This window comes from Ambystoma mexicanum, chromosome 10 (assembly GCF_040938575.1).
Source record: "Ambystoma mexicanum isolate Mex_15411 chromosome 10, UKY_AmexF1_1, whole genome shotgun sequence".
NCBI classification, from domain to species: Eukaryota; Metazoa; Chordata; class Amphibia; order Caudata; family Ambystomatidae; genus Ambystoma; species Ambystoma mexicanum.
The window spans coordinates 937,789,188-937,809,381 of NC_090932.1; the positions used below are offsets into that span (position 1 = coordinate 937,789,188).

Genomic DNA, 20,194 nt, shown 5'->3' on the forward strand with positions numbered 1-20,194 from the left:
ATCTAACAATGACCCATGAGCCAATGGTCGTTCGCATCTGTCAAATGGGGCGATCTAGTAGTGTAGAGTCTCCAGAGATGGCAAGAACAAACATGTTAAAAGGGAAGCCTTTCACAAACTTACTTGTGCAATAGATGGAAAACAAACCGGATGGGGGTGCACTGCCAAGCACTCGAGGCACACGGCAAATGTTCAACCCAACAAGCATCTCAGCAAATAAACTTGTTGTAATTGCTAGCAATAAAAATGTCACTATGCACACTTCAAGTGCTTCTACCAGGCAAGAGGATTCTCTTCCAACACCGCCATGTTTTGCATAAACAGGGCGGCAAACAGTTGGTGCGTTTTAACCTCTCACTCAGGAGATATGGCAATTGTGCATAAGCAAACACCTCAACATACAGTCCCGGCATGTACCAGGAGTGCTCATTTAGCTTGAGGTGTCAGCAAGACAAGTGTTGGTTGAAGAACACACGAATGGAAACTCGACACAAACTCACTCAAACGATTTTCAAAGCATTGGGTCATCCAGTAATACTTATTTGTGACAAAAACCAGTGTAAAATGCCAAGTTTTTGCATTCAGGTACTCAAAGTGGGGGTGGGTCCCTCAGCAACACACTATGGGTGAATTGGCGCAATATATTTGCATACTCGCCTCCTCCTTTTATTCCCCCTCCCCAACTCCCCTGCTTCGCAGACTAATTTGCAAATTACTACCAGGTAGATTTAGCCCCAATACACATTGCTCCAGCATGGGCATGACCAGGTATCTTCACCACCTGTGCACGTCACTGTTCCCGCCAGTAAAGTTGCGTACAGAGGAGCAGCCGCACATAAAACACCCCAATCCACCATCTATGAACCTGGCTCCTGAGCCCAGTTTACATTTATACATGCCTCAGCAACGTATGGAAGCGGTTTGTGATTTGGTGTGCAAAATCGATCGTTCATCTGTTGACTTCCAACATACCTGCATTATCTTGACTTGGATACAATTCCTTAAACACTCTTAGCTGCGATAGTGACATACACCACCTGGTAAAAAGTGGCAGGTGTCAAGGCTTTTATGAAAGGAGTAAAGTGATATCTGGCCCGGTGGTTAACTATGGGGCAGCATGCTTGTCTTGGAAGCAAGACAGCACAGAGCAGCACAGGTTTGAATCCAAGTCCCGCATTGAGAGGCTGGTCTCTGGATGTAAGTGGGTTATAAAAGTTTAATCTATCCACCACTGGCACATGCCTCCAACAGTTTGGGATCGAAATACTGTTCCTAATAGGCTGATGCAACCATCCCCCCACACTCCCTGCACCAATGCACAAAATCTCTTTAAAAAAAAAAGTAGCCTTCAACTTTTATCTAAGAGTAAATGAGCTCCAAGTGCTTTAAGCGCACAATACTTGTTTCATAATTCACAAACCTTGATTTTTATAACGCATCCAAAGATTCTCACCCAAATTTCAAAGTTTCACGTAAGCCAATCTATTGAATTAAGAGTTGCTTTCCAAATCCACAAAATAGAGGGAAAACACTGCACTCACTTAATGTATGCAGAACAATGTTCTATACAAACAAAAAGAAAGTACTGTGAAAAACAAGTCAGTTCTTAGTGTCTTTTGCAACCGGAAGAGAGGGGGACCCAATGACTAAATTCACCATTGTAAGGTTGGTAGTTAATTGTATGCAGCAGTTAAACATGGGCACACACACCTCTTGCTTTCACTCCCAAAACTCACTCCAGATGGAATATAGGCGTGTGCTGGTGTTCATTGTGACCATTCAATTAAATGCATTCAACACTATTGTGCAGAAACGCTGGTACCTTTTCAAGATAAGTCTCTCGTGGCTCTTTGGTCGATGATAAACCATAGGTCGAATTATGATGCAAGTGACTTGTGATACTGTAAATTTGTCTAGGTGGACAATGTACACATCTGCTCCACAAAAGAGCCTTTCGAGGGGATTGGGTCCTCCGACGTATTCCATATCAATGATATGTAATCACCACAGCTGTGCTGCTTCTGAAACACTTTTCGGCGTCTGCGTCCTGCGTCAATGACGTCGATGCGCCGTCGTCGAGGACCTCCTGTGACGTCCGACGTTATCCGATGTGATAAGTAGGACGCACGACGCCCGTAGCCTCAGTTCCGTTTTTTCTGCGAACATGTTGCTTCGTGAATCTCGGTTAATGCCTCGACTCTTTGGAGTTCTGTTCTTCTCGGTTCTTCGAACCTGTTCGTTTTTGTGAAAATCCTTTGTGTCAAGATGTCTTCTACTTCGTCTTCGACCCCGCGTCCGGGCTTCAAGAAGTGCGGGGAGTGTGGGTCCAAGATGTCGGTGACGGACTCGCACAACGCCTGCCTCTGGTGCCTCGGGGAGGCCCGCGACACGGATGAGTGTATCGACTGCCAGTCGCTCACGTCCAAAGCCTTACGCGAACGTAAGAAGTTGTCGGTAGGTCGGGTGTCCAAGCCCTGGAAGTCTAAGTCTGCGGGGATTTCGACGGATGATTCGAGAGGTGACTCTCTGCGTCATCGTCGGAAGTCTCGTGGGTCTCCTTCTAGGAGTCGGTCTCGCCACTCCTCAGCCTCTTCGAGGCATTATCGGAAGCGCCGACACCGGACGTCTTCCAGGTCCTCTTCGGAGGACTCTGCCCGGCACGTCGCTTACCCCACCAGCCGTGCGACGCCGGAGGAATGGGCTTCCTTCGGGAAGAAAATGCTGGCGATTCTTGAGTCGCAGGGTACTAAGCCGTCCGCGCCCCCGAGTGGGGTCGGTCGAGAGACACCGCTCGCAAGAGTGGTCGGCACGAGTCACGAGAGAGGTCCCGTTCGGACAAGGGAACTCGTTCTCGACGTACCCGTTCCAGGTCCCGGTCCTCGACGCGTTCGAGACCGTGTGCACCTGTGATGTCTTCGAAGAAGACGATCGACGTCTGAGGCGTCGAGGGCGTCGACAGACTTTCTCGAGGCTCCGGCTCCGAGGAAGTCGTCGAAGCCGTCGACGCTCAGGTCGTCGAAGGACATGCTCGGAGCTCAGGCTTCGAGGACTGTGTCAACGCCGCCGATGTTGGCGGCGCTGCACCAGACGTCGATGCCGATTTACTCGATGCCTATCCTCTCGGCGCCGATGCCTGTTCTCTCGACGCCGGCGTCTATTCACTCGACGCCCTCGACGCCTTTCGAGGCCGGGGTGTCGGAGGTACCCCGTGGCACGGGGGAACCCCCTAGGAAGGCTCTGGTTAAAAGCAAGCACTCTCGGGTGCCTTCTTTTCGCCACCTGGAATATATTTCAGAGGTGGATGAGGATTCTGATGGCCTGGTTCCTAGTCAGGTTCCAGATTAAATTGTCTCGGGCCATAGTCAATTTGACGATTTGAGGCAGTCACTGCATGATGCCAGTGGACTGGACACCTCTCAGGAGGTGGAGTTTTGTAGGCCTGAGCCTGGCTCTCATGCCGATTCCTCGTACCGGCGCCTTATGGCTAGGGTTTCTGAGTACTTGGGATGGTCTGCTCCCCCAGGGGAGTTTGTGCAGGATGATCTCACAGAATATCCTTGATGTTGGTCCCCCAACTGACCCGGTACTGCCGTTCCATATGGCTTTACAGAGAAGGGTGGCGGCGGCTTGGACTGCTCCGGAGAGTCTCCCGGCGGTGGGCAGGTCCTTGTCGCGGAAATACCGTCCAGCCAGTAGCGACCCCTGCTACTTGACCAGGCACCCCACTCCGGAGAGTTTGGTGGTGCAGGCGGCCACGGCCCCAGCAAAGCAGACATCGTACCCTACCATCCCTCCAGATAGGGACTACAAACGTTTTGATGGCTGGGCGAAGAAAGTGTTTTCTTCTGGTGGTATGGCGCTTCAGGCGGCCAACTCCATTTGTGCCTTGTCTCGTTTCACACACACTCTGTGGAACTGTGTTGCGTTAGCGGCTGAACATATTCCCGAAGGGGACGAACGGGATGGTTTCCTTGCTATGGTCCAGGATGGTAAGGATGCCATGTGTGAGTCCGTTCAGTCGGGTTTGGACTTGGCTGAATGCGTCACCAGGTCCATGGCGGCGAGCACCGTGATACGCAGGTTTGCGTGGTTGCGGAAGTCGGGGTTTGCTCCTGATGTGCAGTCCCGGCTCCTCAACATGCCCTTTGACGGGGAGCACCTTTTTGGCAGCAAGGCTGACGAGAGCCTTCAGAGGTTGCAGACCTCAAAAGCTGCAGCGAAGTCGTTGGGCGCTGCAGTTCGCCAACCTCCGCCTTTTCGTCCTAGGGGACAGCATTGGAGGGATGGTTCCTTTCGCTATTACTCGTCCTTCAGTAAAGCGAGGGGAGCTGACAGTCAAAGAGGCCAACGCAGGGGTACCAGAGGTGGACGACAGGGTACCCGTGGTGCCAAGGCCGCTCGGGAAGTTGTCTCTTTGCCCTCAGGTAACGCCGCAGCCGCTACCACTCAGTCATGAGGCCATGCCCCATGGTTCGCCGGTTGGGGGAAGGCTGGCGCAGCATCTTGTAGAGTGGCGTGCCATTACTTCAGATGTGTGGGTTCTGGAGATCATAACCCACGGCTACTGTCTTCCCTTTCGGCACAGGCCTCACGACAATCGACTGGGGAACCTCTCTTTGCCGAGTCCGGATCCGCTCCTTGCGCAGGAAATTCAAGCCCTGCTGGAGAAAGGCGCCATAGAACTGGTGCCTGTAGCGGAGAGGAACAAGGGATGGTATTCCCCTTATTTTTTGATTTCGAAGAAAGACGGGGGATTGAGACTCATCATGGACTTGCGCGGTTTGAACAAACTCCTCAGGAAGGACAAGTTCAAGATGGTTACTCTCAAGTCCTCCAGGTCCTTCAGCCTCAGGACTGGTTGGTGTCACTCGACCTCAAGGATGCTTACTTCCATGTGCCGATCCATCCCAAGCACAAGAAGTACCTGAGGTTCGCGGTTGGCGACTCGCACTTTCAGTTTCGGGTCCTGCCATTCGGATTGACCTCCGCCCCGAGGGTTTTCACCAAGCTCATGGTGGTGGTGGCAGCGCATCTCAGGCAAGGGGGGATTCACGTCTACCCCTACCTGGACGATTGGTTGATCAGGGGGAGCTCTCCCGAGCAAGTCCTGGATCATCTGTCCGTCACCTGCCACTCCATTCACAGGCTGGGCTTCTCCCTCAATTTAAAGAAGTCCCATTTGACGCCAACACAGCGGCTCCAGTACATCGGAGCAGTGCTCGACACTTCCCTGGGGCAGTGTTTTCCTCCCCAGGTGAGGGCTCTTCACATTCAGCAGATGGTGCACAAGTTTCAACTTGCCCAGACGCTCCCAGCGTTCGAGTTCTTGAGGTTGCTCGGCCTCATGGCATCCTGCATTCTTCTGGTGCCAGAGGCTCGCCTGCGGATGAGGTCTTTGCAGTGGGCACTCAAGATGCAATGGTCGCAGTCCTCCGGCAGGATGTTGGACCCGGTTCAGGTGCCGCCCTCTGTCGCCCGGGACCTTCTGTGGTGGGCCGTCGAAGGCAACTTGATGAAGGGGGCTCCATTTTGGCTTCCCTAGCCGGAGGTGATGATCGTGACGGATGCATCCCTCATGGGATCGGGAGCTCATGCCAACGGGCTGACAGTCAGCGGTCATTGGTCTCCGTCGGAGTCCAGACTCCATATCAATCTGTTGGAGCTGAGGGCCGTCAGGCTAGCCCTGAAGGCTTTTCTGCCGACTGTGCGAGGAAAGAGTGTCCTGATCCTGACGGACAACACAGTGGCCATGCACTACCTCAACAAAAAGGGGGAGCAGGGTCACTTCCTCTGTGCAGGGAGGCGATGCAGCTCGAGTTCTGGGCCATCCAGCAGGAAGTTTCGATCTCGGCAGTTCATCTGGCCGGAGACGAAAACGTGACGGCGGACGCTCTGAGCAGGCAGAGCACGATCTCTCACGAGTGGGAGTTGGCTCAGGAGATTCTCCTGGAGATCTTCGCCCTTTGGGGGACCCCTCAAGTGGATCTCTTCGCCTCCAGTGTCAACCGGAAGTGCGAAAGGTTTTGCTCGCGGGAATTTCCTCCAAAAGGAGCCTTAGGAGAGGCATTCGTGGTGGAGTGGTCATTCCTGCTGTTGTACGCATTTCCTCCAGTCCCCGTCATCCCGCAAGTGCTGCGGAGGTTACAGAAGTTCGGTTCCCGGATGATCCTCATTGCTCCGGCGTGGGCTCGGAGGACGTGGTACCCGGACCTTCTCGACTTGTCCATCTGCCCTCCACGTCGTCTTCCTTACCGAGACGATCTGCTCTCACGGGAGGGGGGTCAGGTTCTCCATCCAGAGGTCAGATCCCTCAACCTTCATGCTTGGCTTCTGAAAGGTTGAGGTATAAGGATTGGGACCTCTCTGAAGACGTGATGGAGGTGTTGCTTTCGGCCCGAAGGCCAGCAATAAAGTCTCTGTACCATTGCCGTAAGTTCTGCGACTGGTGCAGAGTTCAGAATGTGGATCCTTTTGCATGTGACATCCCCATGGTTCTGTCCTTTTTACTTTCTTTGGCCCACAGGGGCTTGCAAGTGGGTACCATTAAAGGTTACCTGGTGGCACTGTCCATCTTTAAGCGCTCGTCTGAGGAGTGTTCTTACTTTAAAATCCCTTTAATTTCACAGTTTCTGAAAGGGCTCACTAATGTGTTCCCTCCGTCACCTTTCCTGGTGCCCAGTTGGGATTTAAACCTTGTTCTTAAGTTTCTTATGGGTGCTCCGTTTGAGCCTTTACATTCTTGCCCTTTGAGGCTGTTAACTCTGAAAACTGTGTTTTTAGTTGCGGTTACTTCCGCTCGCAGAGTGAGTGAGTTACAGGCACTTTCAGTTAAGCCACCCTTCACTGTATTTCACAAGGACAGGGTTGTCCTTAGAGTTCGTCCTTCTTTTCTCCCGAAGGTAGTGACGGTATTTCATTTGGCCCAGAAGATTGTTCTTCCGGCATTCTATCCTCCTCCGCATCCTGGTAAGGAAGAGGAGAGGCTCCACAGGCTTGATCCTAGGAGAGCTTTAAGCTTTTATGTTTCACGCATGTCCCGGGTCAGAGTGGACGATCAACTCTTTATTGGTTACGCTGGAAAGCGTTTGGGGCAAGCTGTGACGAAACAGACTTTGTCTCGCTGGATTATTTTGGCCATCTCGGAGTGTTACCGCTTGGCGGGTAAGGACCCACCGGCTGGCTTGCGGGCCCATTCTACCAGGGGTATGGCTGCATCTACTGCCCTGCAGAGGGGTGTTCCTATTCGCAACATCTGTGATGCAGCCACCTGGGCTTCAGTACATACATTTGTACGTCACTATTCCCTCGATTCCATCCGAGGACAGGATCTGGCCTTTGGCAAGGCGGTGCTTTGCTCTGCTATTTGATTGGCAATTCTAAATTTTGATTCTAAATTCTTTCCCTCCTCCTTGCTCTGGTACTGCTTTGGGAGTCTGTCATAGATATGGAATACGTCGGAGGACCCAATCCCCTCGAAGAACAAGTTACTTTCTTACCTGGTAACGTTCTTTCGATGGGATGGTCCGACAACGTAGTCCATATCGCTCCCTCCCTGCCTTCCCCCGCTGCAGAATTTCTTTTGCGATTGCAGCTGACGTTCCTCAAGGCTTTGTGTCTGACTGCCAGTTGACTAATGTCACACGTTCTGGGGGAAAAAACTACAACTGAGGCTACGGGTGTCGTGCGTCCTACTTATCACATCGGATGACGTCGGACGAGGTCCTCGACGACGGCGCATCGACGTCATCGACGCAGGACGCAGACGCCGAAAAAAGTTTCCGAAGCAGCACAGCTGTGGTGACTACATGTCATAGATATGGAATACGTCTTCGGACCATCCCATCGAAAGAACTTTACCAGGTAAGAAAGTAACTTGTTCTTCTGTGGTTTCTCTGTTTAATCTCATGCACTCACCCGTTTTCCCCACATGCAAGCCACAAGCTTGTGCTCAGGAAGGATCCTGGATGTTTCTTCTGTGGCACTATTTTGATTTACCAACCAACCACCACTTGAGTTTGAACAACTTAAAACCTACGTTCTCTCATTGACAGGGATGACAAGTTCACACTTGTTGGCAATAGAAGACAGCCTTGCACTACTAGTTGTTATGGCAACATTCAGCCAACCAGAGATAATTTACATTTTTGATCTATTGTTGTGACTACTTGGCACATACAACTGATTTTAAATATTAATACTGTACTTGTATCCAACCGATTCTAATGGCTTTTCCCTTTTCCATAGGGTTTTCTCATTCAGCATTTACTTTTGGAATAGAGAGCCATATCAGCCAGTCTAATATAAATGGTGCCCTGGTGCCACCTGCTGCTTTGATTTCGATCATCCAAAAAGGACTACAGTATGTGGAGGCAGAAGTCAGTATTAATGAGGTAAGGCAAATGTCTTATTATGTAGTCTCAAAGTGGGAGACAAGATGATTTTTTTTTTTTTTCAATTAATGCCTTGAGCGAGCCCTTTCACATACACTTCAGCGATCTGTACAGGAACATGGACTGTTTTCCTGTAGGGCTATCATTCAGTAAAGTACTATGCATTTCTTTGAAGTCCATTTAGTGTTTTTTAAAATAAAATCATTTAGTGAACATTGCAGTTAAGTCGCTACGTATTGCTGTGTTTTGCTAATATTGTTAAATTTCACACTTTAAGAAGCACATGTTAATTTTGTAAATTTGAAGGGTAATTTGAGGGTCGCCAATCAAAAATGGAAAAGGCAGGTTTACACTTGCTGATCTATGTTTATATAAACATGCATTTTGGTGTCCAGCAGGCATGCTTTTGAATCATTTACAGTGTTTATTTTGGTATCCACAATGACAGCGATTCTAGCGGCGTTAATGATATTACATGAAAATTTGTCTGGGACTTTAAAAGACCACACCACCTTATTAGCGATGGTTCACACCAAAATTATTTTTGTAGAAGGTTTCATCTCTGCACTCCAGAATAACATGGATAACAGCTCTACAAGGGTTTCACAACTCCTGCACAACATACTGGATCGCTTTATGAAAGAAAAAAGGGATATAAGAAAATTAGTAACGGGGGGTGGGGGGGCTGACAGTGGCCTCACCTTGCGGTAACTTGGATAACCTGCATTCAGCTGCAAAAATGAATGTCTCTAATGACATAGCAAATCATGAAATCTTAAGAGGCATCGTAAAGGACAGTTTGTGTGTGGCATAACCATCTGTGAGCGAACCAATATGATCCATGGATATACCATCTAACTTACAAAATTTCAATCAAACCAAGGATCGTCAAACCCAGCTCACATTAACGGTCAGTGGTGAACAACAAACTCAATAAAATACACAAATGATAGAAGAAAGGATACCTCAGCTCGAACTCGAGCAGACAGGCCGATCATGGTACATCCGGTCACAGAGGTTACATTGATCAACGGGCCGGATTCTAAAAATCAAGAGGAAAATAAAATTCGACAAGTAGGTAAGCATAAAGTAATTGGTCCGGAAACCGGGTTGATAGACTCTTATGATACGGATGTAGAGACCCTAAAATCATTCAAGGAAATCATTAGACGAGCAGGATTTGAATATCTGTGAAATCTTTACCAAAAGAGGAAAAGACGTAGTTAAAAAAACTGATCCCAACGACGGAGAAAAAACCCACAGGAAAAGGGACAGAAAAAATAAACAACTAAAAACATAGTAGTCAAGAAGCTGAAGAATCCAATAATCCTGCTTAAACAAAAATCTAATAAGAGCTGTACTTCCATAAAATAATGTAACACTCCTGAAAGAAGGAAACAGCACAAAAAACCTAACCTTGGACATACTGGGAAAAAAGGGTAAAGAAAAAGGCAATCAATAAAATATTAGAGAGATCTGAATCAAGTGAACATGATTCTTCAGAAATTGACTTGATGGATCTGTCCACCTATACGATATCGGAGAAAGATCAGACAATGTCGGATGGAGAACTATCCGATAAGGAAACGGCGAATGAACTCAGAAATGAGGACATTTCTGGGGAGGTCGAAGTAAGTATGGATGGCTCGGCAGTGTACAATTCCCCAGTAGAACGAGACGGGGGAAAGCGTCGGCAAATACAATGGAAAGAAGACCGGGAACATGAAATAAAATCAACAAGATCCAAACTCCAAGATCTAAAAGAAGCCAGTTTAGAGAAGTCCGGCAAGATGTCCCAAAATAGAAATCAAAGCATTGTGAATTCAAACAAAGGGACATCAAAAGGGAGAATTCCTACTCAGAGAGGCAAGAACAGAGATGTTCTCAAGGGAGTCAGAAAGGAAAAGGGAAGAAGCAATTATCTTTGACCTTGCCGGTAAAGTCCCCATCCTTCAGAGCATGAAAAGAAAGATCGACTGCCATCAAAAGACCAGTGTAATTCAATGGAACATCAACAAGGTCTCAGTTTGGAAAGGATGCTCCATTTTGACAATGGCTTGATCTAAAATAGATCAAATGTAGTGAGATTTTTACACCACATCCCGGCGCTGAGACTGATAACTTCTAAAGACTTTGCTATTTATTGAATTTCCTGATGAAGAACGCACCGACAAAGTTTTTCTACACACTGTTTCAAGATTAGTAAAACAACTACTGTTGGACGAAGCACATCATTTAAGGCCAATGGGTTTTGATTTATGTGAAAAAGTTGAGACATCTACGGAGAAGGACAGGAAAAATATGAGACAGCAAAATAGCCCCAGAACACAAGATGATCTTAAACATAACACCCCAGAGGGGAAAAAAGGTTGAGAGACAGAAATACAACAGAAGCAGCAAAACTGAATAAAGGGAAAGATGGCAGGCTAAGTGGAAATGGCTGGTAACCTCCTGGCAGAAAAAAAGGCAAAATCAATAATGCCTAAAGGAATATTCAGAAGGGGTGTGGACATTAGCCAGCTGGAACACCAGAGGATTAACCCACCTATTATAAAAAAAAGGTGAATTACAAAAGGAGGTAATTGAAGTTATCTGCCTCCAAGAAACTTGAATGACAGAAATCACCACACTTGAAGGCTATTGGGGCGTGTTAAATCCTGCACTTAAGGGTCTTAAAGGAAGACCAATGTCGGGCCTACTGGTAGCCATCAAAAACGATTTGAACTGGACCCTTTTGTACACTTCCAATCTAACACTGTACATACAAATGGTGATCTTAAGGCCAGAAAAGGAAACCCCTGGGAATTCAACGAGTATTAATACTGTTAAACGTATATTGGAACTCTGCAATTGTAAAGAATATCTCTACCAGAAGATATAGCGGCACTGCTTGATGAGCAGAGGACGACATGGCAAGATCCATTTTTGATAATTGTGGGAGATCTAAATTGTACGTGTTTAGACCAAGATAATCAGGGAATTGAAAACGACTTATCAACGGCAACAAAACAAGCAAAAACGAGGCTTATTGTGGAGAGAACTGACGCAATCTAGAGATTGTATAATCCTGAATGGAATAACCCAAGTGGATATTTCAGGTAGACCAACCTGAAAGGGAGCTCACTCGGTGGATATCTTGGATTATATATGCACTTCGACCAATATGTCAGTGATAATGAAAACTCTGGAAAGGAAGACATCGGCCAGTGATCAATCTATTGACATTGACTTGTCATTATATCAGCAATAATGAAAGCCATATACGGAAATAACGTATCAATACATTCGGGAAGAAATAGACTGAGAATATGTGTAGATAAAATCCCTGCGCTTAATGTAAATTTCATCGATTTTTAATAGCAAATTTACAAGATCAAGATGGGAAACAAAGTATTGATTATGTACCCTTATTCGAGGAATACATGACTAACTTTAAAAGAGGAGGCAACAAACCAACAATGTCTGTCATGCTCATGATATAATGATAGTGGATAAGAAAAACACTAAAGAAAAGCATTAATCGGCTAAAGAAGAACGCACCAGAGGGGTATTCAAAGAAGATACATAAGCTTAGACAAAAATACCGTAGTTGGCTCTACTTGCACACAAAGACAATGTTAAACCAAGATGTAGAGCAGATGTTCAAGATTAGAACAAAAAACACAATAGGAATGTGGTCTACGATTAACAAAATGGAAGCTCCAATAGCAAACCCTATACCAGCGACTCTGTGGTGTGAATTTTACACACAAACGCAAGAAATGAAGAAAAAAAACCATGCAGAGGGTAGTGGTGACCGCAAAAGAGGAAGAAGAACTGGCCATAGACGCAGACACAATTGAGGATATCATCAAGAAATTAAAGAACTCAAGTGCGCCTAGCCCTGATGGGCTGACAAATGAAATGACGGGTAATCCAACAGAATGGGCAACATTTCTCCACCACCTCTTCAAATATATTCTAACATCAGAAAAAGTCCCAACTTCATTGAAGGCGGCAGTAGATGTGCCAATATTCAAAAAAAGGCCTAAGGGCGAATCCAGATAACTATCGTCCCATAGCCTTGTTGAATGTGGCAGGTAAGGTTTTTTCTGCAGTATTATTAAAACCTTTAACTGTATGGAGCATATCAACAGGACATAGCGGTCAGTGGCAATCAGGCTTTGTGAAGGGGAGGGGTACCCCCTAAACATTTTTCTGATTTAATCTACTAAAAGCCAGAATTGAGAAACAGGGCAGAACATTTTTGTAGCCTTCATTGATTTGTCAAAGGTGTTTGACACTGTCAGAAGACCGACATTGTGGAGTAAACTGACGAGATGGAAATGTCTGCAGGTGGTATTGGAAAACATCAAAGATTTATATACAGAAACAGTCGAGAGTAAGGCTGGACAAAACTGGCCTGCTGTCCGATGCCATACCTATTAATACTGGCCTGAAACAAGGCTGTCCCTTGGCTCCAGAACCTCTTTTCGTCTCAGAAGTGCAAGAAGCATTTCTACAGATTCAATCTTTTCCTCCCAAGGTTGCAGGAACATCAATTTGAAGGTTGTTGTATACAGACAATATTGTTTCGAAGGACCAAACTCCCATAGGACTACAGCGCCAGTTAGACGCCCTTCAAGATTATGTAGAAAGAAACAATCTAACCATCAACCCTGACAAATCACGAATCTTAAGATTGGACGCAATAACAGGCGTGAGAAGAACAAGTTTGTGTAGACCTTAAAAGGGAAAAAAATACTGAGGTCAAATCATTTAACTAGTTGGGAGTCTGTATAAACAATAGCAAATGTGAAGCCCCGAGAACTGATTTAATGAGTAGGGCAGAAAATCTGGCGGCGCAAGGGAAGATTCTGGTAAAAAGATACTGCAGATTGACCCTAATTACGTTGGTGACCTTCTATAGGATGAAAATAGTTCTGGTCCTGTTTTATGGCGCGGAAACATCATTCTTCCTATCAACAAATAAATGGCCCATACTTTTACATCCCGTCCCCTTTTCTCCATACTGCATGGGCGTCCCTTCCAAGGAACAGGAGACGGAACCTTTTTCACCAGAAAAAACCTTCTTCCCCTTTAAATTTAGAGGCACGCAGCGGTGCGTCCCTGGGAGCATGCGTTGCCCTAACTCCGCCCTCTGGCGCCACACCTCAGTCCCCTTTTCCGCGTCGACGGGAACGGGTCGAATTCACCAGCGCTCCTGGGTTTGGCTTCGGCCATGTAATTCCACGCGCGGATACTTTTTCTCTTCTGTCTTTTTTGTCTTTTTATCATTCAGGTACTCGGTCCTCAGGCATCGCATGCCTCCTGGCGCATGTCGACTTCTACAGGGTTCAGCAGGTGTCCTTCCTGTGAGGGCTCTTCCCGACTAATGACTTCCATGCCCGCTGCCTATGGTGCCTTGGCCCAGACCACGGCTGGCAAGCTTTTACCGCGTGCAACGCGCTTTTCTCGAGGTCTCTGAAGAATAGACTAGCCAAGTGGAAGGAGCTCTTCCAGAGATTGCTTCCAAAGGACCTAAATGACTTTGTCTATCATCGATCAGGCCCAAGGTAGGGCCTCTTTTCCAATGCACCTTGCAAGGGAGACCTCTTTGCAAGGACCAGCAAAAGTACTGAGGCTGCATCAGCTACCAGCCAACAGGCCGAGGGGTCAGTAGATCCTCCCGGTGACGGTGCTGAGGGACCGGAAGGTTTTTACCGGGTCTTCACCCGAGGGGCTACTCCCTACTGCCGGCAACATGTCTGAGGCGGCACCTATATGCAGTTCTACCGGCAGATCTGCCGAGGGCGCGATGTCTCAGCCTGAGGAACAGGGTAGGCCCCATGATCCACATAGAGTCCTGGTCGGGGCGGGGCCCAGCGAGCCGAGCAACATGATGCAGGCACGTGGAAGGCAGCTCGACAAAATGACCGCCATGCCAGAAAATCCAGACTTCAGGCCGACACCTCTCCAGGGAAGGCAGCAAGTGGAGGAACAAGTGTCAAGGTGGGACTGGTGTCAACCAGGTATGTGGCCTCAGCTTACCCTTCCTTCTCACAAGGCAGGTTCCCGCTGCGTTCATATGGGCAGGGCACGCATCGGCTCCAGTAGCCGCTCGCTATCCCGTCAATATTGCCTACCATCATTCCGGCTTGCGAGGACAGGTTCTTTGAACGGTTCCTCAGGCTAATGAAATCTCTGATGGGGGACATCCTCAGGGACGTGCTCCGGTACACGCGCCCCTTGGCCCTGTTCAGCCTCATATCCAGGCGGTTCCGCAACAGCCTCCGGCTCTGGTCTCCACTCCGTGGCCCCCTGCTCCCAACTCCCCTCCTCCGGTCCTGGACCAACAGGACCCTGAGGCAGAAACGGATGAGGAGGAGGACCCCGACACTCCATCTTCTGCCAAGTTCTTCCATGAACGTCTTGCAGGGATGGCAGAGTACTTGGGCCTTTGTTAGGGAAAATTCTCAGAAATGTGCCTATTCCTTCTACCTTAGAGACCCCCAGACTTTGCTGGATTTTGAGGACTTGATTTGTTTAACCTGGAGAGAGTGAGACCTCTTTTCCTACTCATGGATTTTAATGTGTTTTTTGTACTATGCGTTTCTTTTGGTTGTGTAGTCTGACAAACTCCTTAGGCATCATCCTTTACATTGTGGCACAAATCACCTTTACTGCAGTGACACAGGGAAAGTCTTGGATTTCCCCCAATGTTTACCTTATCTGGGATAAATTACTGTTTCCCAGAGCAGTAAAGTGAAATTGACTTTACTCACATTTGTAACTGTTTAGACCCAGCACACACTATCTTACAATAGGGTGCTGGAGGGGTTACCTAGTATTCCCTTTTGTCTAACTTCTCATGTGACAATTTTATGTTCCCCTTTCCTCACTGAATGGCTGGTGGCAGTGGTTTTGTTTTTTTCTACCGGGGGCTGCGTTCACAGCTGCAGTAAAGCACCTAAGGGTGCTATTTTTGTCAAAATGGCCCAGTCTTCTTTTTTCGCCATTTCTTTGTGGAAACGTCCTTCTTGCGATTTACTCTGCGCGCCAAAACCAGGTTTGGGCCCTTTGTTCGTTTTGCATTTGGCGGGATTCACGAGTGAAGCCCGCCTCTGGCTCTGGGGTGTCTGGGGTAGGGCAGGAAGTGAGGGAGGTTCCCGAAACTCCCGGTGCTTAGTCTACTAGGAGAACCAAATGCACTCTGTGATGATTGGCTGGCTGACTGTCCGGCCAGGACAACCACCTTGCTGGGTGTGTGACAGCTAGGCTGGAATGAAAGGGAGAGCACTGAATAAAAGGCAAGTCTTTTGGCTTGGAATGCAGAGTCGACCACTGGACGAAGGAACCGAAGAAGAACATGAAGAGTATGCATGCTGCAACTCCTGGACCGTTGGTTTTCCCGGTGAAGCCCTGCTGCAGTGTCGAAACGCCAAGTTCGCATTGACAGAGAAGCCCCTGCAAGGACGACTTCTCCCCTTGAGTTTGTGGGACCTATCAACTCCAAAGTAAGCCACCTGGACATACATCTCAGAGCTGGTTGAATTTCCACAGCGTTGCTGCTCTAAACCGTAGAGCCAGGGAGAGGAACACCAGTTTATGTGCTTTGCTTTTAAGTTGGCCAAGAGCTCCAGGAAGATCCTCCTGACTCCCAGGAAGCTGGACTGACCTAGCCTGAGCCCGCTCAACAGAGTGCGGGACCCCAGAAGCAACAGAAGTTCATCTCGACAGCCAGGAACCGCAGTGTTGCTATTTGCAGTAGACGCGAGGAGCTGAAACCCTGAACAGCCACTGAAAGTGAAGTTTGCCGGTTGCAAGTTTTGACCGTCCCAGTGCAGTGCAGGAGTCCCCTGACGTCCCCACAACTGAGGCCCAGGAACAGTGAGATCCGCAGAGCTGCACAGGAACAGGAGTCATCTGCTGCATCTTTTCTTCATTTTAAAGATACCGTACAAAGTCTGAGAACTTACCTCTTGCTGTAGAGTTGCTTGCATATTCTACTACTCACAAGTCTAACAGCTTGTGGCCCTACATTAATCTTTTTCTTCAAAGACTTACAAAACATTATGAAAAGAACTTTCTACTTGCCTTCAAAGACGTGCCTATCTAGACTCTTATTGACTTTGGCTTAATCTGTTTTTACTGAATGACTCATATTGGGGGATCTGAAAGTATTTGCCTGCTTAAGAAATATTTGTGGTATCTTCTTTGCTCTAATAATCTTTTCCCTTTTTACTTGCTCTTAAACAAATTCTGAATGCTAACAGTAATACATTAATGTCAACAGCACCCTAGCAATTGAAGTCACCTATGGGTGTAGGTCTCTGCTGTATGCCATCCCAAATGGGTATTTACTGATTCTGAACTAAGAGATTGTGTAATTTTGAAGTATATTTGTGTGGTGTTTTACAGTGCTCCCTTCTGAAGAAGGCTTACATTAACTGACTGGTAAATAAATTAATAATTGTTTTATCAAGACACCCTGTGTGGAAGTGTTTGCTTGTATACTTGTCACTGTGAACCTCTGTAACTCCCCTACAGCTCACATTGACCCCTGTTGAGAAAAGCCTGGCTACTCGTCCACACTACCAACCTGTATATTACAGACCTATACCAAAGATTGGGTTACTACTGCCAGGAGGTCAGGGTTGTTGTAGTGCACCCTATGGGTACTGCATACAATCTTGCCCAACAGCCTTTCTCAACCCGAGGTCGAGCAACCAGCATAGGGGGTCCTCGCTGAAGTCCTTACGCTACCTCCCGTGACCAGTACAGGGATCCCAATGCAGAAGGACGTAGTCGGCCTGGCCAAGAAGGGTTGGCTCAAGCCTCACTCAGTCCAGCCAGTGAATTATCGCCTGGACGCCAAGTACAGGCAGATGGAGGGGGATGCACTCTTGCTATCGGCCCATCCTCAGCCACACTCCTTGGTGATCGCTGTGGCATCACTGTACTCCAAGCCTCAGTCAGCCTCCTCTGCGGCGCTGCTAGGCAAGGAGGAGATGATCTTGGAGGCATACGGGAAGAAGCTGTATTCCAACACATCCTTGCACCTTCGTCTAGCCAACGCGGATGCCATGCTGGCAGCTGTGAACCAGAGGCTCTGGCGGGGAAATTGCGGATATAGCCAATCACGATTCAAGGCGGGATTGGCAGAGGCCAAGATGGTGGCGAAGGACATCATTGAGTCCACTGTGGCCCACATTGACACCTCTGGCCGTGCCATCTGCATTGCCACGGACTTGAGAAGAACGGCCTGGCTCTGTGCTACGAAATTGAACCCGGATGTCCAGGATCGCATCGTAGATCTTCTGTTCGAAGGGGGTGACCTCTTCACTCCACAACGGACGAGGAGCTGGACAAAAAGAAAAACAGCTCACAAACAGCCAATTCTATCCATCTTGACAAAGACCACGCCCAAAACGTACACCCAGTCACAGCAGCGCCCGGACAAGGGGGGTACATACGGAGGGTTCTGCGGCTTCCAAGAGCGGAGGTCCAGGCAGCCTGACCGTTAGCCGACTCCACATCGGCGCAAGCAAAAAAAAAGGGGATGGTGGGATTAAGGGATTTTTCCAGTCCCCCTCCTCCACAACAGCCTCAGAGGGAAAGAAGGCATGAAACGCCCTTCCGGGTCCATGTGTCTCCAGTGCGGGGGTGGGGGGTCAGGCTTACCCTTGATGCAAATTTCTGGCGCCAGAATTTGTGGGACCCCTGGACCCTCTCTGTAGTCTCCACGGGGCAACGCCTCCCTACCCCAGCCTTTCCTCCCTCCTGCCCTCCACTCCCACATGTTGGGACAGCAACTCTTTTGGCGGAGATCCGGACTCTCGTACAGAGCCAGGCAGTGGAGGAAGTCCCAGCCTCCCAGCGAGGCTTGGGCTTTTACTCCAGGATGTACGCCATTCAGAAGAAGAACCAGGCTGGCCTGAGAGTTGTCCTGGTCCTTTCCACCCTCAACCTCTCCCTACCTCTACAAAAATTCAAGATGGTTACGCCGGCTTTAATAGCGGAGACTTTGTGCAAGGGAGACTGGATGTGCTCCCTGGATCTGAAGGACACGTACCTACAAGTCCTGATCTGCCAGCCCCATCATTCCTTTCCCCGATTCAGGATCATGGGCTACCATTTCCAATACAAGGTGCGTCCTTTCGGCCTCCAGGATCTTTACCAGGCTGATGAACACAGTGGCGGCCCTCCTCAGGTTACAGGGCCACCACCTCTACCTGTACCTCCACGATTGGCTCGTCAGGGTGACATCTCCGGAAGCAGTGCACCATACTTCCCACGCTCTCATGAGCTGGGTTTTTCACTCAACTTCAAGAAGTCGCAGCTGCAGCCCACGCAGAGACTGACCTTCTTGGGTCTCAGTTGGGACACATGCTCCGAGAGAGTTTTTCCCTCTGAGGACAAGATCACGGCCCTCAAGAGGGCCACCGCGCACTTCCTCAGCAGGGAAGTGATCTCGGCCGGATGGTGCCAACTCCTACTGGGTCTCATAGCGGCAGTCCTCTTGGCCGTCCCCCACACGAGACTCAGGATGAGGATACAGCCTCTTGGAACCAGGAGCGAGGCTCTCCGACAACCTACTCCACATGTCACCATCACCACGGACTCCTCTCTCGCGGGTTGAGGGGGCCACCCTGGACAACCACTGTGTCCACGGCACCTGGACCTGGCAGGAGCAGGAGTACCACATCAATTGGCTGGAACTGCAGGCGATCTGGCTGGCTCCCAGGGACTTCCTTCCGGTTATCGAGGGCAAGGTGGTCCTCATTGACAGACCGCTCAACCAGCATGTTCTATGTCAGCAACAGGGAGGTACCAGCCCCGTCCCCCCCCCCCCCCCCCCGCCCCCCCCCCCCCCCCCCCCCCTCAGGCTCAGCAGACTGGGTGCGGACAACTACAAGTGGCAGTTGAACGAGCCAGTACTGCATGAAATCTTCTACAAATGGGGACACCCCCAAGTGGACCTCTTTGCCTCCCTGGACAACAGGAAGTGCCAACTGTTTGCTTCCTGGCAGGGTCAGGGCCAATGCTCCCTGTGCGACGCATTCCAGATTCAGTGGGACGGAATGACCGCATACGCTTTCCCGCCCACTCCACGGATAAACAGGGTGATGTGCAAGATCAAGGAATCTCGCCACCTCAGCATCATTCTCTAGCACCGTGGTGGCCGGCCAGGCCATGGTTCTCTGAGCTATTCAGCCTCTCATAGAGGCTGCCTATTCGCTTCACGACGGGCCCAGCACATCTTCTGGTGAGCAGGGGCGGCAGGGTCATCCACCGCACTCCACAGAAACTAGCCCTCACAGCGTGGTTCCTGAACAGGTCACGCTAGGTCACCTCAGCCTTTCCCAGGCTAACCTAGAAATCGAACAGAGCGCCATGAGCAAGTCTACCAGGGCCCAGTATAAGAGCAGGTGGACCAGGTACTGCCACTGAGCAGACTCTAAGGATATCCACCCCCTTGCATGTACCTTGGACGTTGTGCTCACCTTCTCGGCGCACCTCGCCCAGTCAGGCGTACAGATGGTCACTTGCCGCACTTACTTGGCAGCCATTGGGGCTTACAGAAACTCGGAAGAGGAGATTTTTCCTCTTCCAACCCGATTGTCAGGAAACATTTGACGGGACTCGCCAGGCTCTACCTGCCCATCAGGAGGCCACACCCTGTGTGGGACCTCAACATATTTCTGGGTGCCTTGGCGCACAAACCATTTGAACCAATGATCCTCTCTGATCGACCCTCTCAGGTCCAACTTTGGAACTTGGGTCCTTCCTATTATCTATCTTCCTCTCTACCTGTGGTGTTC

At 49.0% G+C, this 20,194-nt stretch overlaps 1 protein-coding gene across 12 annotated transcripts in view; it reads left to right on the forward strand.

Moving 5' to 3' along the window:
• TBL1XR1 (TBL1X/Y related 1) overlaps positions 1 to 20,194 on the forward strand; it is a 1,277,138-nt gene that overhangs the window by 435,309 nt on the left and 821,635 nt on the right. For all 12 annotated transcript variants that reach the window (XM_069618704.1, XM_069618702.1, XM_069618706.1 and 9 more), the window contains one exon: positions 8,245 to 8,390. In XM_069618704.1, coding sequence (XP_069474805.1) covers positions 8,245 to 8,390 — 146 coding nt within the window. The remainder of the gene's footprint in view (positions 1 to 8,244; positions 8,391 to 20,194) is intronic.